A 24,385-nucleotide genomic window follows, 5' to 3' on the forward strand; every position below is an offset into this window, starting at 1 on the left:
TTCCTCTCTCTCTGTCCCTCCCCTTTTTTCTCTCCCTCTCACTCTCTCTTCCTCCCTTTGTCTCCCTCTCTCACACTCTTATCTTTATCTATTCATCTTTCTCCCTATCTATCCATCTCTTCAGTGTGGAGTTGTCTTGTAATCTGTTGTCTGTTGCAGCCCTGTAACTGTGTTTGTGGGATTTCCCTGTCCGAGGCAGTGTGTGTGTGTTGACTAATTTCACTATTGTCATTGATTGAAAGCTTATTGATCGTAAGCCGATCTTGAATAGATTATCTAATGCATATAATGAAACACACTCGCGCACACAAAGCATACACACCAACCCAAACACACGTTCCTCCATCCTAACATGTAGTCATCACCAGGAAGGTTTAATCAACGAAGCTGATGCCATGCCTTTTCAGTTTAGCAACAGCCTGGATTAGCAGTGCTCCATCAGTGCTCTGGGAACTGATAGACTGAGAGACTCCCCCCTTCTATGTTACCAGAAAGAGATTACAGGCCTGGGCAGAGCAGGACTGAACCATCTGTGCCAGCCGGGGGGTGGGGGGGGGGGGGGGGGTGGATGGATGGATGGTGGGCGGTAGATGGTGATAGAGGGGAGGGGCAGGGAGATGGGAGGATGGTAGAGAGAGAGAAAACATAAGGGGGGGGGTCCTGCAGATGTTGCCGTACTTGTCAGTCTGGCTTCAGGCAGTGCAGAGATGAACCCATAGCACATCAGCTCAGGAAATAAATGGGGAGAAGACCAATAGGGCATCCACCCAGTGTTCTAGAATGCATAGTCTACTGTAGGGGGTGAACGCCATGGAAGAGGATTGATGTGGAGGGAGAGAAAAAGGCCATTTACTGGAGGAGAAAAGACAGGTGGGAAAACAGGAAGAACGAGGTGAAGAACGAGTGTGAAGACCTGACCACAGCTAACCATGGCCCTGGCCTGCTTGGGCTTGGGTTGTGTGTCCCTCAGATCCAGAGGTATGCTAGTATAATAATAATAATTATTGTTAGTCATAATAATAATATTATAATGGTGGGGCGCCTCTTATATCCAGATGTATGCTCATATAATAATAATCATTATTATTATTATTATTAATAATTGTAATCTTATAATGGCTGTGTGGCCCGGAGATCCAGAGCTACGCTAGTAAATAATGCTCTGTTTTAGATGCACTTGTTCTACCAGCAATCTGGGTTCTTGGTTCACTTCTGTTTTCTGCTCGTATCCTCATAATCCAAGTTGGTTTGTGTCTGCTTGTTTAGCCTGCTGTTTTGTTGGTTTGTAACCTGTGGGAAAACATTGGGATGTGGTCAAAAAATATTTAGAAAATATTTGCGTCTAAAACAAAATCTAAAGGGTTGCAAAACAGTCGCATAGTTGCGCGGGCTGATTGTTTTTGTCAGTGCTGAACGCAATGTTGCTAGTCAAAGAATATATTTTTTTCATCATTTTTTAAATCTGTATGTTGAAGCTCTACAGTAGGCTTTTCTTCCTGTATCTGTCCTGTGTTAGTGTTAATGAATGGGCTGAATCTTGAGTAGTAGACGTCTGAGCTGGTAATAATAATTACAAGGCAGAAGTACCCGTTTAAGGAGGAAAGGAGCAAGACTTTAAAGATTGGTTGAGTTCAACCAATCAGATCTAAAGATAGAGCAGAGCACCAATGAGCTTTAAAAGTCCCCTAAGGCTCCAGGGGAGAGGATGATTGTGGGAAAGAATATCTGCTTTTGCCAAATGTCCCTTAGATGAACTGACATCCTCTGATTGAACAGTGTGTAGATTAGGAGTACGAAAGTATGTTTAGATTAAGTACTTTAGGAGACTGTGTGTAGATTTATGTGTAGATTAAGAATAAGAGTTTGTGTGTGTGTGTGTGATTTGCCTGCATGATGTGAATGGGCATGATGTAGAACCTCTATTGTATTTGCATAGCAGAGAGCCAGGCCCGGTTGGTTCTCTGGGGACAACAGTTCAAATCTTGACAGCAGTTCATAGCTGGTCAGTGATGCATGGGGCTGCACGCTGGCTGTCTCCCTTCTCTGTGTCCTCTCTCCCAGTGGGGAGTTATGCCATCCTCCCAGCCTGCCTATGGGGGACAATCTCTGTCTGCTTTTTGCACGTGGACCCCTGAGTCTTCATGTCACTTCATGTAACTTGAACAGGGAGTCCCTGGTCTATGGGTTTGTCCTGAACCCTTCCGTGAGACTTGCATTTACTGAGCTATTTCGCGGAGGGACAGTAGATGGATGAGACATTAACCTACCTCCGATAGTTGTTACCAGCTTACATGATTATATCAGATTTCTATGCTCTTTATAATGGGACTGGGCTTTTATAACGTACAATCATACATCTGATATGAGTGGCCTGTGTAGCCCGGACAGGTTATAACAGGCCTGTGCAATCATCCATCTGTTATGAGTGGCCTATGTAGCCTGGACAGGTTATAACAGGCCTGCACATGCCATTATACAGTGCATTGGGGCCTGTGGATGGACTTGATGTGTGCACGGAAGGAAAACAACAGTCGGGTCCGTCCCCGAGCTGCTCGCCCTGCAGGACGCTGAGCCATGCTGTAATGCTGTGTTATTATCAGAGGATACCAGGATCACCTCTGGGCAGCCAGCTGTGAGGAACAGACAGACAGGCCGCTGACGACCTATCATCCCCCACTGTTGGGGGGGTGGGGGGGGGGGGGATTCCCACACATGAAAGTATTTCGCTACATCCACCGAGTGAATGTCAGTATGAGCCACGAGTCGCTTTGGATTAAACAGGCCGCTAATTGACCGTTATTATTTGACTGTGACGATATTACAATACTAGGTATGTGGCCACCTCCATGTGATGTGTCTTCTGAAGGACTGTCTGTGGTGCAACAGCACGCACGCATGCACGCACGCACGCACGCACACACACAGCAAGACAGATCCAATCAGCACCAGGCTGTGTGTGACCCAGATTTGTCTGCGCTAATACTTTTCACTACTAATGACATGTGTATCTGGTGCGTTGCTGGGAATGGAGAGGTGAGGCATCTGAGCTCTGTCTGTGTCTGTCTGTCTGTCTGTCTGTCTGATTGACTGTCTGTCTGTCTGGCTGATTGTAGGACTGTCCGTGTGTTTGTTTGACTGTATGTTTGACCCATCTGTGTCTCTGTGTGAGTGTTTGTTTGTCTGTCTGTCTGACAAGGCCAGACATCACCTTGAGCACTTAATGGATTAACAAGAACATTGATATAAGCTTTGTAAAAACAATGGATTTACCGTTCAAACGAGCATAACAAAACAAATAAGAATGTTTTCAAGTCTTCCTCTCACCTTTCAGACAAATCTCTAGACAGTTCCCAGGACACCTGTTTTGAACTGTGCCTTCAGCAATTAACTAATTACGTACAGCGGTGATGTGACCAGACATGCAAAAATAAGTCAAACTCAAACACAATTTAAATACATCAACTATTACCTACATTGGGTGATACAGCTAGAAAATGGTTGAATGTGGATGGTGATTAATTATTAACACAAACACATTGCTCTGAATACATAACTCGTATAAAATGTGTCCATCCCCGGTTGTTCCTAACTGAACTAGTGTAAAACACCTATACGCTAACCCTGAGCATAGTGTTAGGTTATGGTCTAGATAAAGGTATGGGTTAGGGTATGGTTATGGTTAAGTTTAGGGTAGGGCTTGGGTTTGGGTATGGTCCGGGGTCAGGACATGCTGGATAACAGTAGTTATGTAAGGAGCGTGTCACCAGAGTTACTGGCTCTTCCCTCTGTGCTGATCTGGGTTGGCCGAGGTCTTGCATCCTGCCTGGGTCCAGCCTGATGATGATATAAACTGCTGAGTCCACACCTGCATAGAGGGAGGGAGGGAGTGCAAGGGGAGAGGGAGAAAGAAAGAGATATTGAGAGAGGGGAGGCGAGAGGGTGACCAAGAGAGACTGTGAATGATTCAATGATTAACGTTACAGACCAGCATCCAGAAACAGTCCGCTGGACCTTCGCTGGTTTCTGTTTCTCGTGGACACGCCATCCCGTCCGTCGCTCCGCGTATCCCCTGAAGGGAGGGATGGGTAACTCACAGAGAAAGCTTCCCCCATGTCGCATGCGGAGGAGGAAGAGGAGGAGTGGAAGAGGAGGAGGCAGACAGGAGGAGGACACTGCAGGTAGAACGAGAGGAGAGGCTGATCTAGAGATAAAAGAACAAGAGGCTGGTTAGTTGCAGAGCTGGGTTTGGTGTGATCAAACCCAGGTCGTTTTCATGGAACGGCGCATTCACAAGTCATTTGGTCTCATTCATGTCAGAAGACGGTTTCCTGAAAGCATCTTAACGATCATCGTGTTTTAAATGATGTTCTACTGGTTCTATCTTATATTCCGCTGGTTCCAACAGCTGTTTCTGTGGCTCTGCCTGCTGTTCCTGTGGCTCTGCCTGCTGCTTCTGTGGTTCTATCGGCTTTTTTCTGTCCGGTTCTTGCAAAGCTTTTTGGGACGTTGTAGAACAAGTGCAGGTGTATACGGCTGGTGGTTGAAGACATGCTGCAAGGCTGTCGGTTCTTAGGGTTATAATCTTTATCACTATTTTGTCATGACAACATGGAAAGCAGGTTTTCATTTGTATTCCTGTAAGGAACAAAATACTGTGCTGCTTGGACAGGGCGGTTGTATACTCATTGAGTGTGCACTCACCTCTGTCTCTTTGTCCCTCACTTTGTCTCTTTCTCTCCCCCTCTCCCCCTTCCCTCCCTGTTCTCTCTTTCTGCCTGTCTCACCCTTCGTCTATCTGTCTCTCTACATATTTTCTCCGTCTGTCTCTCTCCTGTGATCCATTTCTTGATGATGCACGGCAAAAAACATGTGACGTGAGAAAGGAAATGTTGCTGAGTAATGGACTCTAAAATCTACTGCACTCTGATGAGACATCGCTGTCTGGTGAGGAGGGGAGAAGGGGGAAGATGGGAAGGAAAAGGAGAAAAGGAGGTGACCAGGAGATAGGAGGAGTAAGGTTTCTTGTATCTATTCGTGACAGCAGTGGCCGGAGGCATGTTCTCACTTCAGTGTCAACAACAGAGCCTGGGCACTGTAGTCGGCCTCTTCCGACTGTGACTGTTGAATGCGGGCCACTACATACCAACTGGGTTCGAACCGTGGTCCCCCTGTATGCCACGAGATTACATACCAACTGGGTTCGAACCGTGGTCCCCCTGTGTGCCACGAGATTACATACCAACTGGGTTCGAACCGTGGTCCCCCTGTGTGCCATGAGATTACATACCAACTGGGTTCGAACCGTGGTACCCCTGTATGCCACGAGATGCTACTGATGGTGGAGCTGGTCAACAGGTTATGGCAATGCCTTTAAAATGGGGTTCAGTTGGCTAGTCCTGTACAAGGGCTCAAACCCAGACAGCTCAACATTGAAGCCCAAATCACATTGATAGAGAGGTGGCCTAAGAACAGTAGTAAGAGGAAAGTCTTGGAACAGCTACATATTGTGATATTTTCTTTGGCAATATATTGTATCATATTGACAATGTACATTTTTACATAGGTTGTTTAAAACTAGAACTTATTTTCCAAGGTCGGGACAATTCCTTTTTAGCACATTCACCTTCAGGAAAACAGTTTTTTTCCTCTGGCTCTCTCTTGTTACTGTGCAATAGACATATAGGAGAAAATAAATGGCAACTAAATCATTATCAAATCCCAATACCTGTAGCCAGAATGACAATATGTATGATACATTTACAACTACATTGTTTTGTACAGCTGTTATGTGTGGGGCAATTCCCAACCCTACATGTTAGCCTCTTTGGAACAATCCACTGATCCGTTCATGGAAAATATGTTGATTATAATTCTAGACCTCCAGTTGCATAGCCTTGTTTTAAACAGTTGCATAGCATTGTCAGAGCCTGTGTTTCAGTGTTAACACCCCTGGCTTAGACACACGTAACCGCTCCTCCGACCCGGGTGACCATGGTTCAACTCCCCGCCCAACCCTTCAGTGTTGTTTCTGCCACTTTTCTGCATCCTCTCTGTCATTTCACAATGCTCTATTAGTCAGAAGCGCCCATTAAGCTAACATGACAGCCGTATCAAGTGATTTGATTTTACTGTGTAATTTGAATGGTGAAACCACAAAGTGCCGAGGGTGTTCCTCAGTGTTTGTTTTCTGTCCGTCAAAATGACCTGTTGAATAAATAAGACATCCTCCTCCCGGGTCTGACAAGTAGAACTGGACAGAACGTCTTGTCCACATTAGCTTTATGATTTATGGATTTATAGAGATCGACCTATTCTTCGTACATCTGATATGAAGGGTTGCCTGGTTACAGATGAGGCTAAGTTATTCACGGGAACAACGGGCTACACACACACACACACACACACACACACACACACACACACACAGTAGATGTTAATGAGCAGATGTTGCTGTTTAAAAAGGATAATGATTGGAATGAAAGCAAGGCCAAAAGATAAAAGAGGGATGAAAAAGAGGGTTACATCCGCTTCTACTCTTTATCACTCATCCCTCTATCCTCTTCTCATCCCTCTCTCATCCTCATCTCCCCGCCTTTGGATAAAAGCAGCGTTGTCTTTTGTCTGTCATAATTGCACCACAGCCCGTTGAAATGATGTCTTGTGTGTTTGGGTGTTAATGTATAATGGCCGCAGTAGCGATGGATGTGTGGTGTGTTTTCAGAAAACATCCATCTAAACCCTTAATGCAGCTGTTGTTTGTGTTTGTGTGTGTGTGTGTGTGTGTGTGTGTTATTGCCCTCTGCTGGTAAGTAATGGCAGCGTCTGGGTTCATAATTCCTGCATGTTCACTCTGGAAGGGTTTCCTTTCAAGTTCACATTTTTAAAACATATAAAGGTCAAGTATATTTATAAATAATGTATGGACCATAGTTATGTATTTACAACTGGCCGTGCATTTACTCTGTATAAGAGTGAATAATCTTCATGAAAAGGATGACAGTTGTTTATTCCACGAGACCTTTCTTCCAGTTGACGTTGTTTGCTTTTAAGTGATTATAATTACGCAGTGAGGCACGAGGCGCCGCGGTACCACGCCGTTACCGTGGTATGTCCCGTACGCCACGTCCACCAACCAATCAGCAGTCGGGATTTGAAAGACCCCGGGCCTACTGACATGTCCCCCTCGGTGTGCCCTCCTGTAGCGGTGTCTAACCTGGATGTGGAGAGCAAGCTGACGGCACATTACCGGGCCCCGTGGCACCAGCAGCACAACGTGTTCCACCCCTGCAGCCGGCCGCCATGCGTAGAGGAGCTGCACCGGCACGCCCAGCAGAGTCTCCGCGCCCTGCACAGAGGTCAGAGGTCACATGGACGGCCCCACACACACACACACACACACACACACGTGCCAACACCTTAAACAGCAGTGACAAAATAATTTGCTGGGATTTGGGAGGCTCTTGATTTAGTGCACCTTTTCAGGGAGAGGCATGAATGTATTGGACGGGAGTGTTTACAGCGCCAGGTTCCTAGCGGAGTGTTCACTCATTGGTTTCACAGATCACCGTCAGCGGTCGAACAGCCGCGAGCGCAGAGTGGCCATCTCCATCTCCGCGGCTCCTCCGATGCCCTCCTTCCCCTCACCACGCACCCTCCGGAGGCAGGAGCAGAGAGGCAGACACAGCCGCTCGGTAAGAGACTGTGAATCAGGAGGAGTGAATCCCTATGCATGCAATTCTCGATGGTTGTATTGGAGGAAGTACATTTCCACGCTATGGAAGGTCGTTTCGATGCTAACTTTTTTTTTTTTAAACCTTGGACACACTAAAAGTTTCAAATGCCATCTGTGTAATACTTGGCCAAAGCCTTGAATGTTCAGGTGTTTTGCATCCAGCCTCCAACAAAACCCACTAGATAATGCAGTAGTGTCCAGTGGAGCTTTTCCAATATGAGTTGGATGGTGTGTCTATTTGATTTATATCTACAAGAGGAGCAGTTCTGTAAATCAAATAAATCTCTTTGATTCACATTTACAAGCAGCAGCAGAGACCAGAGAGAGAGAGAGAATATCAACCGCGGAAGGTAATTCATCACATGGTCTAGTCTGTGTGTGTTTGTAGGGACCTGATGTCCCCACAAAGATAATGAAACCCCAAAAATAGGTCCACGCAAGGTTGTGATGTGTGTATGTGTGTGTGTGTGTGTCCACCCTGTTCTCTTGCCAATATCTACAATCACTGCACCCAAACCCTGACACACAACAGGAAGTGTATTTAATCAAGAAAACATATGGGGGTGTGCTTTATGGTCAATATACCAAAGCTAGTTCTCAGGCATGACACAACACAAAGCCTGGATCCTGCCCTTAGCTGGGGTATATTGTCCATACAACACAAAGCCTGGATCCTGCCCTTAGATGTGGTATATTGTCCATACAACACAAAGCCTGTGTCCTGCCCTTAGATGTGGTATATTGTCCATAAAACTAAGCCTGGATCCAGTCCTTAGATGTGGTTTATTGTCCATACAACTCATAGCCTGGATCCTGCCCTTAGCTGTGCTATATTGTCCATACAACACAAAGCCTGGATCCGGCCCTTAGCTGTGGTATATTGTCCATACAACTCACAGCCTGGATCCTGTCCTTAGATGTGGTATATTGTCCATACAACACAAAGCCTGGATCCTGGCCTTAGCTGTGGTATATTGTCCATACAACTCAATGCCTGGATTACATTTTTAGATGTGGTATATTGTCCATACAATTCAAACCCCTGAGGTACCTTATTGCTGTTTTAAAATATGAAACATTAGAGAGTCATATTTTGTATAGACCATGACGTTTAGCCAATCAGCATTCAGGATTCAAACCTTGTAATGATACGTTACCTACTCTAGTCTTTCTAATCTGTGGTCATCATATTGTGGTTCTGTAACCATAAATCTAAATTAAATCTAAATAAATAAACTCAAAAAAAGCTCTTTCTTCCTGTTTAATCGCTGCCACTAGGAGAGGCAGATGAGGGAAACAGAAATTCAGACAGTTCAAAGGAAGGTAACAGAAAATACATCTCTTGGAAATCGTCAAAATACATACTACCTTCCATCTCATCATATTTATCATGCATTTTTTATTTTATTTTTGCATGCTTATGAATAGTGTATTTCTGTGGAGAAGAATCAGAATCTGTACTCTTTTATCTGATTGCTTTATCTTTCTTTAATGCTGCAGGAGAGACCTGTAAGAGATGTTGACTTTCAGACTATACAGAGAAAGGTAAATGGGAGGGGCTCAAATATGCTCCTGACACCGCAAATCTCCCTCTGACATTGTGCTGTATAACTTCTTTTTCTCTTACTACAGCTGCTAACATCTCTCCGTCCCAAGGATCGGAAATAACCGCTACGCCTCATCATTTACAGATTAATATCATTTTCTTGCTCCTATTTTCTTGTAGGTTTTGATGATGTCCCTTCCTGTTAATAATGGGAAGGAGGATGTGTCTCTTATTAAACTCCTTCTCATCACGTGAAGTCCCCACAATGCATTGTTTTTCTGTAAGCGACACGTGTCCCTCCGTAGTCCATCCTGTGTCTTTCATTCAATATCATTTTGTGTCCAAGTCGGATTTGTGTGTTTCATTTCTCCCATCAAGTTGTCATCGTTTTGTTTTTCTTTACGTTTGTGTTTGTAGTGTGACAGAGCCCGCTCACCCTCCCCTTCTGATTGTTGCTTTTTGACTCCATGGAGCAGAAAGGTATTTGTCTGCATGGTCAAATCTGCAGCCTATAAACGTTCTACAAATAGTTCTATAACATCTAATACTTTATTTCCTTAAGGGGTCAATTCCATTTTCAAGTAGACTGAATATCAACTTCACTGCCTTTTAATGAGTAGAATTTGGAACTTTCTGAATTGATGAGTATTGAAATAGAATTGACCCTAGCTCTACTCTCCCTTCTGCTCCTGTAGCGACCTTATCTGTCTGTCTTCATCTCCAAAACATTCAAATCACCCATCTCCATTCCACTCCTTTCAACTTCTGACATGTATACAATTCTGAGACTTTCCTTAATTTATATTATTTCACCCTTGACTGTATTAACCATCTCTTCTTAATGTCTTCATAATCTTAACAGTTTTTACCTAAATGGAATTGAAATGTGTGTTCGTACGTATTGTATGTATACTATATATTGTGTAATTGCATTAAATGTTATCGTTATTATGTTATTTGTGTTGCCACTCATTTTTAGTATGTATCCAAAATGGCAGCCAAAATATCTATCAGTTTTGACCATAAAAGGAACAGTGACTAAAGCCCTGCCAATTTTGACCATTTAATGAATAGACAGACTAAATACATACTAGATATAGCCACATAAAGAATAGACATTTGGCTATTTGGCTACTAAATCTCATTTTGTCCAGATATGGAAAAGTGTGCCATTGTAAGTCTTCTTTTAACCCTGACACCCGAAACAACCAGTCCAACACTTCCTGTCTGCTTCAGGCTGCCACTACCACCGACTCTGGTGAAGAGGCTATGGTGGGCCACAGGTCAAAGTGCGCCATCCCCAACCCCCCGTCCACACTGGACAAGCAGACCAACTGGTCCAAGGCCCTTCCACTGCCCACCCCCCAGGAAAGGATGAAGAGCGATCCGGCTGTCGTCTCCTCCTGCATCATCCCCATCAATGTCACTGGTAGGTACAGCTGGGGTGCATCTCTCTATGTGTAGTACCAGTCTCAATCTCCATATCCCTCACTCCTTCTCAATCTCCATCCCCCTCACTGCTTCTCAATCTCCATATCCCTCACTCCTTCTCAATCTCCATCCCCCTCACTGCTTCTCAATCTCCATCCCCCTCACTGCTTCTCAATCTCCATCCCCCTCACTGCTTCTCAATCTCCATCCCCCTCACTGCTTCTCAATCTCCATTTCCCTCACTGCTTCTCAATCTCCATCTCCCTCACTGCTTCTCCATCTCCCTCACTGCTTCTCAATCTCCATCACCCTCACTGCTTCTTAATCACCCTCACTGCTTCTTAATCTCCCTCACTGCTTCTCAATCTCCCTCACTGCTTCTCAATCTCCCTCACTGCTTCTCAATCTCCATATCCCTCACTGCTTCTCAATCTCCCTCACTGCTTCTCAATCTCCATCTCCCTCACTGCTTCTCCATCTCCCTCACTGCTTCTCAATCTCCATCACCCTCACTGCTTCTTAATCACCCTCACTGCTTCTTAATCACCCTCACTGCTTCTCAATCTCCCTCACTGCTTCTCAATCTCCCTCACTGCTTCTCAATCTCCCTCACTGCTTCTCAATCTCCCTCACTGCTTCTCAATCTCCATATCCCTCACTGCTTCTCAATCTCCCTCACTGCTTCTCAATCTCCATCTCCCTCACTGCTTCTCAATCTCCATCTCCCTCACTGCTTCTCAATCTCCCTCACTGCTTCTCAATCTCCCTCACTGATTCTCTATCTCCCTCACTGCTTCTCAATCTCCATCTCCCTCACTGCTTTTCAATCTCCCTCACTGCTTTTCAATCTCCCTCACTGCTTTTCAATCTCCCTCACTGCTTCTCAATCTTCCTCACTGCTTCTCAATCTCCATCTCCCTCACTCTCTCTCTCATTCTTCATTTCCCTCACTCTCTCTCTTTCTCCATTTCCCTCACTCTCTGTCTCAATTCAATCTCATTATCTGTCTCTCTCTATTTCTCTCTCTCTTTCACTCACCCTCACCTTTTGTCTCTCTTTTGAAAATTCTCTTTTTCAACGTCAATCATAATCTCCCTCTTTCACACTTACTATTTCTTTCCTCTGTCATTTTCTCCTCTCTCTGGGCGGATGTCTAATCAATTAATCAATTAATGACTATGCTGTTTGTTTTTTAGTGCCTGCATGTAACTTGTAAACTGTGTGGAATGCGATTTGGAAAACAATCAATCAATCCATCAGTCGGTCAGTGAATTGCATCCAGAGCAGCTGTTTCACATGGCCATTGTCCCTGTTCACAGGGGTGGGGTTTGACCGGGAGGCGAGCGTGCGCTGCTCCCTTGTGCACTCCCAGTCTGTGCTGCAGCGAAGGAGGAAACTCAGGCGGAGGAAGACCATCACAGGCATCCCCAGACGGGTTCAACAGGACATGGGTGCGTCTGGTGATGCCTGCACTGTTATTATTGTCTGGTGATGCTGGCACTGTTATTATTGTCTGGTGATGCCTGCACCGTTATTACTGTCTTAAGATGTCTGGTGATGTCTGCACTGTTGTTACAGTCTTACGGCTTTTCATTTCACTCTTCACAGTGGGTTTAATAAGATACAATTTATTTGGGAAAAAACATGTATAATTATCCTAACGTGCCAAAAAATACACTTTAAACTATTTATATTCATCTGCCTGGGGTTTTGCCGACGGACAAGAAACAGTCCTGTTCTCTTCGTGCTGACCCGTGACGCGCTGACCCGTGACGCGCTGACCCGTGACGCGCTGACCCGTGACGCGCTGACCCGTGACGCGCTGACCCGTGACGCGCTGACCCGTGACGCGCTGACCCGTGACGCGCTGACCCGTGACGCGCTGACCGATATCCTGTGTTCCGCTGTAGATTCTGATGAGTCTCCTGTGGCGCGAGAGAGGACAGTGATCGTCCACGCCAACACACATCTGTCCCTGTGCCAAGAGGAGGGGTCCCTCCGAGGAGGACACACAAAGGACTCCGGCTGCCAGACCGATGACTGCCTCATCGCTGCCGGTGGCGCCCCGTCGCGGAGACGCATCCGAGCCCAGCGAGGCGGCCAGGGCGGCGTCCCCGCCTCTCTCTCCCACTCCACCGGGAACATCTCCTCCCTCCCCGACCACCCGGACACCGCCATGTACACCGCCTCCGGCTCGCGCCTCCGCTCGCGCAGCCTCCCGCGCGAGGGCGGCCGAATCCGCGACGAAGACCAGGACGACAGTGACGAGGACGAGGACGACGAGGAGGACGAAGATGACGAGGAGGAGCTCTCTCCTTACGAGACGGAGGACTTCCTGCCCGGGGCGGGGCCGAGGATGTTGAAGGACGAGGAGGAGAGTACGGATGACCAAGCTGGGCCAGACCTGCAGTTGGGCAGCCTGAAGAGGATGCAGCACAGCCAGGGAGGGAGCCCGGAACACATCTGGATGGAGCGAGGGCGCTCCCGGCTGCCCCGGAAGGCGGACATGGGAAGCTGCGAGATCTCGTCCAGCTCTGACACCTTCAGCAGCCCCATTCACTGTATCTCCACCACAGGTGTTCTGGGAGGCCAGCTCGACCACAAGGTTTGTCTCTGTCGACTTCTTCACTAGTACCTCTGTGAGTCCCAACTGGCACTAATGGTAGTGCGCTGCTTCTGCCACTACAGTGATGCACTTTGAACCAGGGTGTCCCTTGGGAGACTGGCTGTCTCTTTGCTTTGCTTTGCCCTGATACAACTGATTAATATCATTCATTCTAGGAGGACCACCAGTCTTCCAGCGGAAACTGGAGCGGGTCCAGTTCCACATGCCCCTCCCAAACGTCTGAGACACTCCCCCCTGCTCCCTCCCCTCCACTGACCGGCTCCTCCCACTGTGATTCGGAGCTGTCGCTCAACGCTGCGCCGCATGCTATTGATGACCTAACCGGGTTCATCATCGACCCTTACCACTCGGATAGGCCGCAGGTGGGTTTTCCTCTTTTTGCTGTTATAAACCAGTTCCCAACACAATTAGGACAGTCATCCCTGTGGTATACAGTGTCATATACCATGGTTTTCAACCCATCAGCATTCAGCCTTTGAACCACCTGGTATGAACTACTGTATGTAGGTCAGTCCTGGGTTCTGAAATCCTGAAACATCACAGAAAATAATTTATCAGTGCCTGTTTGAGCTTGCTTGGCATAAGGAACACAGAATACATATAGAGTCATACATACATACATACTTATATATATTCAGTTTATAAGAGACCACTGCACCTCTTTCTTTCCAAAAAAGTGAAAAGGAAAGGTTTTGAGTGAGGAACAGAAGGGTTAAAATTAAGAGACCACTGCTAATTGAACGCATCTGTTCCTCACTCAAAACTTTTCTTTTCAACTTTTTTGGAAAGGAAAGAAAAAGGTGCCGTGGTCTCTTAATTTTTCCCGGGGCTGTATATTCTTAAATATTTCATTATGCAGATATAGTAAATTGTAATTAATTATTGCCCACTTTATACCAGGGCCAGGGTCATAGGTCCTGCTCCTTCACCTCCTCAGCCACTGACCAGCTGGATGACGCCGGGGTCAGTACCGCCAGCGAGGGGGAGTGGGCGTACCCCCAAGACCAGGTAACACTGCTAACTAGAACACAGAGTGTATTAATGTTCTGTATTTCATGTTATATCACCATGTATCCTACTCTGTTGTAGTAAAGCATGTTCTGTGTGGTTTTGTTTTACGGAATTCTATTTTATCATTATGTATTTTGGTTGGCTCTTTCATGCTTGATCTTACCTCATCCTGTTTTCCAGGCTGACAATGACCAGGAGCAGCCGTGCGGTCAGGACTTCAGCCCCAGGCGTTCCTCCAGGGGCGACCAGACCAGGTTGAACTTCACCAGCATCAACGCCTATGAGGGCTTCTCCGACCAAGCGCCCCCTAGTACTGCAGCCGACTCCCAGGGCTTCTACTCCGCCGTGCACTTTGACCCCATGCATGGACAGAGTTACAGGAGCTACATACACAACTATGCAGTGGTGGGATCTGGTGCTGACTGTGGCCAGGGTAGTACTGGGGCTGCTTGTCCTGGCGTAGGCGAAGGAATGGATGGGTACCCCCCCCAGACCTCAGAATACAGGGGGGCCACCATGACGCTAGGTAGGCTGTGTCGGCCGCTGAAAAAACCAAAGGCCAAGCCCCCCCCACCAAAACGTACCTCATCGCTGAAGGAGGCGTGTGGATCTGGCGCTCCGGAGAGCGTCCTCCCCGAGCCGAGCGACCAGGCGGAGCCAACGACACCCCTCAGTGGGCAGAGCCAGACCCAAACGCTGAACCTGCCTGTGTCCCCCAGAGATCGGGAGATGAGGCTGCAGCTGGACCTGACCTGCCCAGGACAGGCGGAGGTTGCTGGGCTGGAGGCCGACGTGGCTGTGGTGAGCGGTGGAGGAGGTGCCTGGGGGATGGGGAGCCCCCGGAGCCCTAGGACCGTGGAGATGACGGAGCCCACCTCCTTCGGCTCCACAGACACACACTCCTTCAAGAATGAGGGGGCCGTGCAGTCCGACTATGCAGACCTCTGGCTCCTCAATGACTTGAAATCCAAAAACAGCAGCGACCCCTACGGATCGCTGTCCAACTCCAGCACTGCTACCGGTACTACTGTTGTCGAATGCATCAGGTCTCCGGTGGACACCTCCTCCTCTCCCGGTGGAGAGACCCGGGCCTTGGTGCATTCCTCCGGCTCTGGTTCCAGCTCTTCCAGGCCCGCCTCGCCTCCTCTTCCGCCTGGGGATGGGGACTTCAAGCTGGGGTCCCCTGAGAAATTGGCTGGCCTTGCCTCACCCTCCAGCGGATACTCCAGCCAGTCTGAGACACCCACGTCGTCGTTCCCGTCGGCGTTCTTCCCCGGGCCGCTTTCTCCGAACAGCGGGAAACGGAAGCCCAAAGTCCCAGAGAGGAAGTCGTCTCTGTCATCCCTGCAGAACCAGACCCACTTCTCCAGCTCTGCCTCTTCCTCATCCTCCTCCTCTTCCACGTCATCCAGGAAGGACTATGACTTCCCGGCTCCACCCACCCAACTTGACTTAAGTGCTCTTCACAGCGGCAGCCACAGCAGCCGACCTTTACCCATGCTGGCCCACCGGACCCACATGCAGACGCTGCATCAGAACAAACAGAAGGCGGCTGCGGCCGCAGCAGCTGCAGCAGAGGCCCGGGCGGCTAACAATGCAGCCGCTAATGCTAACACTAGTGCTAATGCTAACACTAGTGCTAATGCTAATGCTATGGCTAGTGCAACCTCCTCTGGGTTTAGCTACGGATCCGCTATGACTCCAGAGGCCCCACTTGCTGCTAACCCCATGGCCCTGGCCATCACCCCCACAGTGTTGCGCTCGGTCCAGCTGCGCTCCACTTGCCAGAGGGCCGCCGACAGTGCTCAAGCCCAGTCTCAGGGTGCTCAGGGCCAGGAGCCTCCACCACCACCACAAGCTTGGACCCACGAGGCTAGAGGGGCCCCCGCCACAAGACCCAAAATGCCCAGTGTCACCATCGTCACCCCCCACTCTGACACCAACACAAGGCCCCTGCCACCAAGGAGACCGATTGCCCAGAAACCCCCACCACCTCAGATTCAGGACCACTACCAGAACCTCTCTCAGGAGCAGCACCCCCACTCTGTAACCCATCAACACCCCACCCCCATGCAGCACCCGGACGGCCCCCCGCCCTACGAGAGCCTGGCCAGACACCGGCAGGACCGTTACGGCCCTGGCACCTTCTGGGCCATGACAGCTTTCAGAACCCGGCTGGCGGAACCCATGGAACCTTTGGAACTCGAGGAACCCACGCATCGAGCGCCGCCACCTACCCCGGAACCCATAGTTCCAACCACACACCCAGAGTGCCACGTGCTCGGGGAACGGACAGAGGACGAAGAAGAGGACGAGGACGAGGAGCACGACAGAGAGATCTCGAGGGTCATGAGTCACAGTCAAGGCCTGATGAGAGAATATCGAGAACGTAATCAGAGGGAACATCCGAGGGAACCGCCGACGTACGAGACGCTTGAGGAGTCGCACTCGTACCAGTCACAGTCTCAGTATCACAGTAATACTGTCCGCAGGTGCGACCTAGAACCAAGGGGCAGCCCCAACAAAGTGCCTGGTACAACCGCGGCAGCATCGCATCCTTACCCAATCAGCGGCCTGAGAGGTGGAAGTGAGGACGACCATGAGATGACGCCGTTTGGGGTCCCTTCCAGAAGTGCCTCACAGGACAACAGCAGAGGTGACTCCACCACGCCTGAGACAGAGGACTACTTCAGCAAAGGTGAGCCTGGGTTTGTTGGATTTTGCTGGACATAATTTTTTTCTTTTACATAGACGTTTGCTTAAAGACGCCCACCAGGAATCTTAAGCACACCAAACTCATATGATATGTTACATAAAAGATGCAAGGTAGGCATAAACTGAATGGGTGACATAGTTTACCTGTTTTGAATCACGAACCACTGCTGGCTTACATTGTATGAATACTCCACAGGATGTTTTCTCTGTAATTTTCATCATACAGTTGCTCATTTATTGGTCTGAGGATGTAAACAACTAAAACACATTTCAGAGGCAGATATTTGCTGGATTGCTCCTGATATAGCTAAAATATAAGCAGAATGCCCATTTTAAATATAAAGCTATGCAGACAAAGCTTTGGCTTTTCACGTTTTGTACTAGCAAATAAAACCGCCTTCCTGTTCTTCCAGATTCTACTAGCCCCAGTGATAACTCCCTCTCTCCAATGACAGACGAGACAACAAAACCAGACGATGATGTTGTCTTCACTTCGCCTAGCAAGTCCCGCACCACTGAGGACCTGTTTGCCATGATCCATAGGTAACTGTCAATTCAATTGTAATTATTATTATTCATTTGTAATTATACCTTATTATTCTGCAAATGATGTAGCCTAATAGCTGTTCTCGTCGAAACAACGTGTTTTTATTACCTTTTATCCTACAATGACTTCAATTCAAGACAGTCATTTCTTTTGATGCAGAGGATTACACAGAAACAGAGAAAACACAATGAATTAGACAACAAAAGGCATTTCAATATTTATGTTCAGAGCCACCCAAAGGTTTGGACACACTCATTTACTTGATGCATCTTTCATTTACCTGAGAGGCGTCTTAACATCCTATTCCAGGTCCAAAAGGAAAGTCTTGGGACGTAAGGACTCTGGGGAGTTGAGTGGAAAGAGTCGTTTGTGTCCTCCTCCAGCTGCCGTAGTTCCCCCTGTAGCTGTCCTCCCTGCCATCCCCCCTCCACCCCCGCTCAACATCCCCACTGGCAGCACCCTTTCCCCCGCTGGGACCCAGCGTACCCCTGGGCCAATCTACCGCAGCGCCAAGAAGTCCAGCACCTCCAACGAGGAGTTCAAGTTGCTTCTGCTAAAGAAGGGCAGCCGGACCGACTCCAGTTATCGCATGTCTGCCACGGAGATCCTAAAAAGCCCCATTGCCCCAAAGTCTCCTGGGGACCCCCTGTCAGCGGATAGCCAAGCCAGGTACTCCACCGAGGACCCCTCCTCTCCCCTCCAGGAGCCCTCTTTGCAGGGGCCCGGAGAACAGCTATTCCCTCCCAGCCTTCTCCCCAGGACCAACTCAGACAGCTTCAGCCCCAAAACCCTCCCCATGTCGGCCTCATCCAGACAGGGGCGCTCCCGGATCCCACCTGCAGCTAATAGCAGTAGATACAGCACTCGTAGTCGGCTCTACACAGCACCCATGCAGGCCATATCAGAGGGAGAGACGGAAAACTCAGATGGGAGTCCCCATGATGATCGCTCCTCATAAGGGTCCTTATCAAGGCATGTTCGTAAGGGTCCTTATCAAGGCATGTTCAAAGTAGAGACTTACCGGTACAGTATATATTTTATACATGAATCTAGTTCAGTGCTGTTACTGAGAGAGAAGAACTAGCTACCCAAGGACTACATATGTGCAGAACTGAAGAAAACAACTCTGTTTAAAGAAAGTGTATAGAAAGACAAATGTCTTGTTTTTGAACTTTGAATTCCTTTTTTAAATAACCCAAGATACTGAATTGAGTGAAACATGGACCAGAGAGGACGGCTGGAGGGGTGCAGTGTGTGTGTTGGTGCAAGAAAACATCCATTGTCAAGTTTTATCTTCTGGATGCTGAATCACTTGTATTTCATGTCTTTACATGACCCTAAAATAATTGCTCTCCAAAATAAGTTTTTAAAGTACAAAAAAAAACTAAAGAACATGTACAGATGCCGTATATTTATTTGATTTGAGGTTTAAAAAAAATCTGACTTGATTTGCCAAAATGAAAAATGTATCAACTCCCCCAAAAAATATATATTTATAATTATTCACATTTCCTGTTACTATAGGATAATTGTCCTACAATAGAAACTGGCTCAAGTAAAGATCTCAAATTCGTAATTTATTAAAGTAAATGTAAAGAAATTAGGTTTTGTGTTCCTGTGAATTTGTGTGCCCATGTAGTCCCTCTGAATGTAGGGATCCTGGTAATGTGACACAAAAGGGAAATATTTGGTGTGGTCTTCTTAGACATCAAGTTGGCAGCGGTTGATTATGTAACCTGGGACAATCGAATGATGATCTTTCTGTACAGGAGGTCCAAGCATCAGATTTAGTGACTACTCTAAAGCAGGTACAGATATGCATAAGTAGGACAACTAAGGAAGAGTTAAAAGTAAATGAAATTCTTTACTAATGGGGTCGGGCTGGCTAGCTGGGAGGGCCGATATGGATTGGGTTTTCGAAACCTAACTTCTTCTTTGCACTTGATAATTATGAATTCTTCAAGAATATTCCTTGGGGGGAAAAAAGACAAATCTTATAATAGAAAAATACTATTGTGTATATTTGTATTGAATATAAAGACATAGCTATATGAAGACTCATACAAAACATTTTATAAAGACGCAAACCCATCATGTGTAGCATAGATATAAAATGACTACATTCTAGAATTGTTAAATTCAAAAGTTTTGATTATATTCCTATCAAGGCGGGTGGGTGGTGAGGGCTTCAATCTTTTCATAGTTCTATATCGTCAGTAGTCTATATCGTCACAAAGCCCAACACATAAATCACTCTACCTTATCAAGAACAACAAGAAGTCATCTGCCATTTAGAAAATATTCTTTTTTTTTTTTAAAGCTCTCACTCAAAATGTTCTACTTCTATTTAGTATTTTCAGGATTTTACCTAATTTAACATGACAACTGGGTTATACGTTTAAAGTTATAACATTCTCGTGCACAGGCCAATCTTGAAGAGTTGTGTTTAAACATCAAAAGAGGAAAACAAACTGTAGATCAATGAAATCACTCAATGTATTCTATGAATACCTCTGCAACCATATTGCTGTTTATTTCTATGAATCGTACATAGAGATCCATAAATAGATAAATATGACAACTGTTAAAATACTCAGCGAATTTGAAATGCAGAATTAACTGACACTGTGTAAGACTTTATAGGAGAGGAAAAAAGCTGTGAAACTAATTAGAATTTTACATGATCTTATCATTAGTTAATATCCATAGCTGCAGAGCACTGATTGTGTTCGTTGTTTTATTTGTATTTTCATCTATCGCATGCAATAAAAGAAAAAAACACCATATCATTTTCAGGAGTGGAGATATCTTCTAGAGAGATTACCACAAGAAAATATATCGTATTTTCAGTTTCATTTTTGAATATGTAAAGTTGTAGTGTAATTCAACATGTGTACAAAATGTTTGACAATTCTGTTTTGTATAGTTGTGATCATGGACAGGGAGGTATCTTGTACTGTAAAATGAAATTACTGGACAATCAAATAGAGAATTTGGGGAAATTGTGTAAAGAAAGAAGGCTATATTGGTGTATGTAGGTTAAAAGCAAGGAATGAGTAAGTTCTGGAGTTAGTCAAAAAGGCCTGGAGTGCAGTCCTCGAGAGAGTTGGAAGAACTGAGCTTGAGATGGGACTGGAGGTAAGGTGTGTGTGCATGCATGCGTGTCGTCAGGTGGCCATCCAGAATCCCTACACATTGGACAGTATCTCCCCATTTGCTTATCCTCCTTTGTGTGAAATAGCAGTATTGCAGTCAATTCTGACTCCACCCCCTTTTCCCAGGGCCCCGAACGATGTCCATTGGCCCGCCCGATGGCAGGCATGCGTGCTGCTGTGTGTTGTCGTGTAACTCTCTGTGCGTTTGTGGATGTGTTTGTCATGGGAACAGTGAGCAGAGCAGAGAAGGTAAGAAGGTGGGGTCAAAGGTCAGGTAGGGCAAGGCACTACAATTACTCCCTGGTGTATAATTGTGTTCAGAATCTATTTCATGTTATCGTTTTACAAACTGTTGGACTATAAAACTACAGCCATTCCTTTGACTGGAGTTGAAATGCCATGTGTGTATATATATATATATATATATATATATATATATATATATATATATATATATATATCAAGAAATTTGGTTTATCTTTTATCAAATTGATACACTTGGCTGGTTAGGTTAGCTAGTGATGAAGTCATTTGAGGAACCAAGAGACAGGTAGCTATCTATGCATTGTCTCTTTTATTTTAAATAATTTCTATGGTGCAGCAACTTGACAAGATCTACGAGATTACATTCATTAATGACAATTATTACACAGCATTGTACAGAAACTATTTTTAATCACAGGGTATTTTATCCAGAGGCTTATTTTGTTATCAGATATAATAATCTAGAAGAGGAATGATGATTATGAACCATTTCATATCAGAGTATAATATCATTAAATTGAATCGAAACTTACTGATGCAAAATGTGATGGCATAGTCTTAGGATCCTAAATGGTTGCTTGTTCCCTCCATCGTGCACTAATGTTGACCAAGGCCCATAGAAGTCAGGTCAATAGAAGTGCACTACATAGAGAATAGTGTTCAATTTAGGACTATATTGAAGTCCATCCTAGACATTTAGATATTTGGGACCTGTGAAGTCATTTTTGAATTGTCAGTATGGATTATTGGCTGTAGTTTGACAAATTCTGTAGCCAAAAATATATATATATTAATGATTTGTGTACTCATTGTGAGTGCCTCTCAAATTATGTAGCAATGTGGCACCTTTTTGTCCCCTACAAATGTTGTCAAATACCAGTTCTATGGTGAGGACTTGGTCTTTTACCTTTAGGTAAGGCATCAGAGACAAACTAAATACAGAAGTCATAAGAGAAACTTGCCCTTTTTTTCTCCATGAGATCTCCCCTGTACTGAGGAGAGCTAGGGGTATGAGTCTTCTCTACTTTGCATTGACCTAGGCACCTATTAAAAAAAAACAATATTACCATATATATGATTCCCTAAACTTATGATTATTTCAATGTTTAAAAACATTTTCCTCTCGTATTGCACTGAAATAATGGAACTTTTTTTCTTGCTGTAATCGGACGTTATATGGATGATGAAATGTGATGATTTTTGTTTTTTAAAAAATGGTTCCTTGTGTTTTCCCCATTGATTTAAAATAATTGTACATTGGTCATTAGTTATGGATGCATGATCAGGAAAGCACCGGCCATACTTCTGCCAAAGGTTTACAGACTGTCATGCGTGTACAGGAAAAGAACCAACACTGAAATCCTGATTTTGAAAGTCTTAAAACATTAAAAACAATCAACCAACTATAAACTAAGATGAGGGTTACAGTTTTACTGGCTCAATCAGTACAAGATTCTCCTGGCTCAAAGCTAGAACATAACAGATTTGCATCACTTTTTGTATTTTTGTACAAACCAAATGTAAATAGTAAACCTTTTTAAAAATGTTGCAAAGATCTTTTCTTTTTGTAAAATGTTTTCAAAGTTTACATTATTAATTAATTGATTCCAAGCCTTTGTATATTTTTTGAGCTGTGCAACACTTTCAGTCTTGTATTTATTCTTGGGTAAACATTGTGAGACCTCCATTGACTGTATTATATCCTATTCATTTGACAGTTCATCAGACTGCTTTCTGACTGTGCATAGAAAAGGCCAATAAATGTGATTGCGTTGAAAATAAACACTGTGTCTTTGTCAATTCTTCACTGGTCTTGACACGGGTCCCATGTGGCTTAATTGCTGAGTTTGGATTCATTTTAGGGTTGTATCCTAGGCAGGTACAGTGGTCCAGGCACATGCTGCGGATGTACATGCCCTGCTGCAGCAAGGGTTTGAATGTGTTAAAGTACCCTCCCTGGAAAGCTCTGTAGTATTTCTATAGAGAGTAACTCTAAAATCTACACAGCTGGGGATGTCTTTGTTTTTTCACACTGTGAAAATGCATTACTGTTGGTTTTGATATTAACAAATGACGGCAAAGTAATTTTCAGTGGCATTTGTTAAATTGGGTTACCTTCATCTGTCAATAGTGTTTAAGGTATGATTACGTATCTTTATGTCAAAATGTGTAAAACATATTTTTTTAAGACAACTTTCCCCGGGCTGTACTTTTTCACTGATTGAGTGCTTAACAGTTGATGGCAACATTGTACTTATTATGTAGATTATTTTATGTAGATTATTTTATTCAGAGGTATTCAACCTTCTCCTCAGGGACCCACAGACATTTCACAATTTTGAAGAGGTGCACCTTAATCGCTAATTAAGGGATTGATGATTGGCTGACAAGTCTAATCAGGTGTGCCAGCTCTGGAAATATTTAAATACATGGAACAGCAGGGGGTCCCTGGGGAGTTTGTTGAATTCCTCAGATTTTATCCAAAGGACATGATTGCCTGACCTGCTGTTGATAGTTCCCAGCCACTGTGTGGCACTCTTGTGCTTTCGGATCCTGTGACTCTCCAGCGAAGTGAAAGGAATTTGTTGGGACAGCGATGGTGGTCGATGTCTTGCTGCCTGTTCGCCCCGTCGCCCGCTAGCCTGGACTCTGAAAGACCCATTGTTCCGTAGTGGGCTTTAAAAGGCTATGGTGGACGTGGCAGCATTGCCCTGACCCCACTGCACTGACCTCTTCAAAAGTTAACATCTAACCCCCAGGATGTGGCTCGATGACCAGCTAAAGTCCCAGGCTGGGGCCCCTTACCAGCACTTATAAACCTCCAGCAGGAGAAAATCAATTGTCAATGCCCTCCATTTAATCCCCCACGGAGCAGAGGCTTCAAACAGTCCTCTGCTCTGTGTTCTGTGTTCCATTTGTTCTGTGTTCCTTTTGCTAGGGGTAAGAATCTAAGAACTCACTCCCCCCTCATTGCAAACATTCACCCTCTTTCACCACTGATGTCTTACTGTGTGACAATCAAACTGAAGACATTGTCCACGTTTAAGCCTGTCAGATTGGGGGGATTTAACTCCAGGCCTGTCGTGCCAGGATCCTTTCCAGAATATTATCACTATTTTATTTTCCCCCTCAAAGATGTGGATTTGAATGAGACAAATATGAAAGATAACCTACTTTCCCCCCACACACATTCTTGGTTTGGTTAATCTGGATGATATGCATGTCTGAGGGTGACAAGAGTTTAGTAAAGCCAGTGGTTAATACAGAAACTGACATTGACAGATTATGAGTGGAATGTTAACGGGTTTAGGATGGGCGATCCCAGTGAAAGTCTGGTTGGTTAAAATAAGTAACAAGC

General features: G+C 45.6%; 1 protein-coding gene across 9 annotated transcripts in view; it reads left to right on the forward strand.

Annotated features, from left to right (window-relative positions):
• nhsb (Nance-Horan syndrome b (congenital cataracts and dental anomalies)) overlaps positions 1-21,164 on the forward strand; it is a 74,491-nt gene extending 53,327 nt beyond the window's left edge. The window contains exons 1-15 of one of the 9 annotated variants that reach the window (XM_029116734.2): positions 697-978; positions 7,203-7,355; positions 7,561-7,691; positions 8,038-8,082; positions 9,011-9,055; positions 9,233-9,277; positions 9,696-9,758; positions 10,515-10,707; positions 12,029-12,160; positions 12,620-13,314; positions 13,491-13,697; positions 14,236-14,343; positions 14,527-17,044; positions 17,475-17,604; positions 17,918-21,164. In XM_029116734.2, the coding sequence (XP_028972567.2) occupies positions 930-978; positions 7,203-7,355; positions 7,561-7,691; positions 8,038-8,082; positions 9,011-9,055; positions 9,233-9,277; positions 9,696-9,758; positions 10,515-10,707; positions 12,029-12,160; positions 12,620-13,314; positions 13,491-13,697; positions 14,236-14,343; positions 14,527-17,044; positions 17,475-17,604; positions 17,918-18,566 (5,163 nt within the window). In that variant the 5' untranslated portion in view covers positions 697-929 and the 3' untranslated portion in view covers positions 18,567-21,164. The other 8 variants (XM_010886469.3, XM_010886470.3, XM_010886473.3 and 5 more) reach the window with 8 other exon arrangements.
• Positions 21,165-24,385: the final 3,221 nt, after the last annotated feature.

The sequence above is a fragment of the Esox lucius genome, chromosome 22 (assembly GCF_011004845.1).
Source record: "Esox lucius isolate fEsoLuc1 chromosome 22, fEsoLuc1.pri, whole genome shotgun sequence".
In the NCBI taxonomy this organism is placed as follows: Eukaryota; Metazoa; Chordata; class Actinopteri; order Esociformes; family Esocidae; genus Esox; species Esox lucius.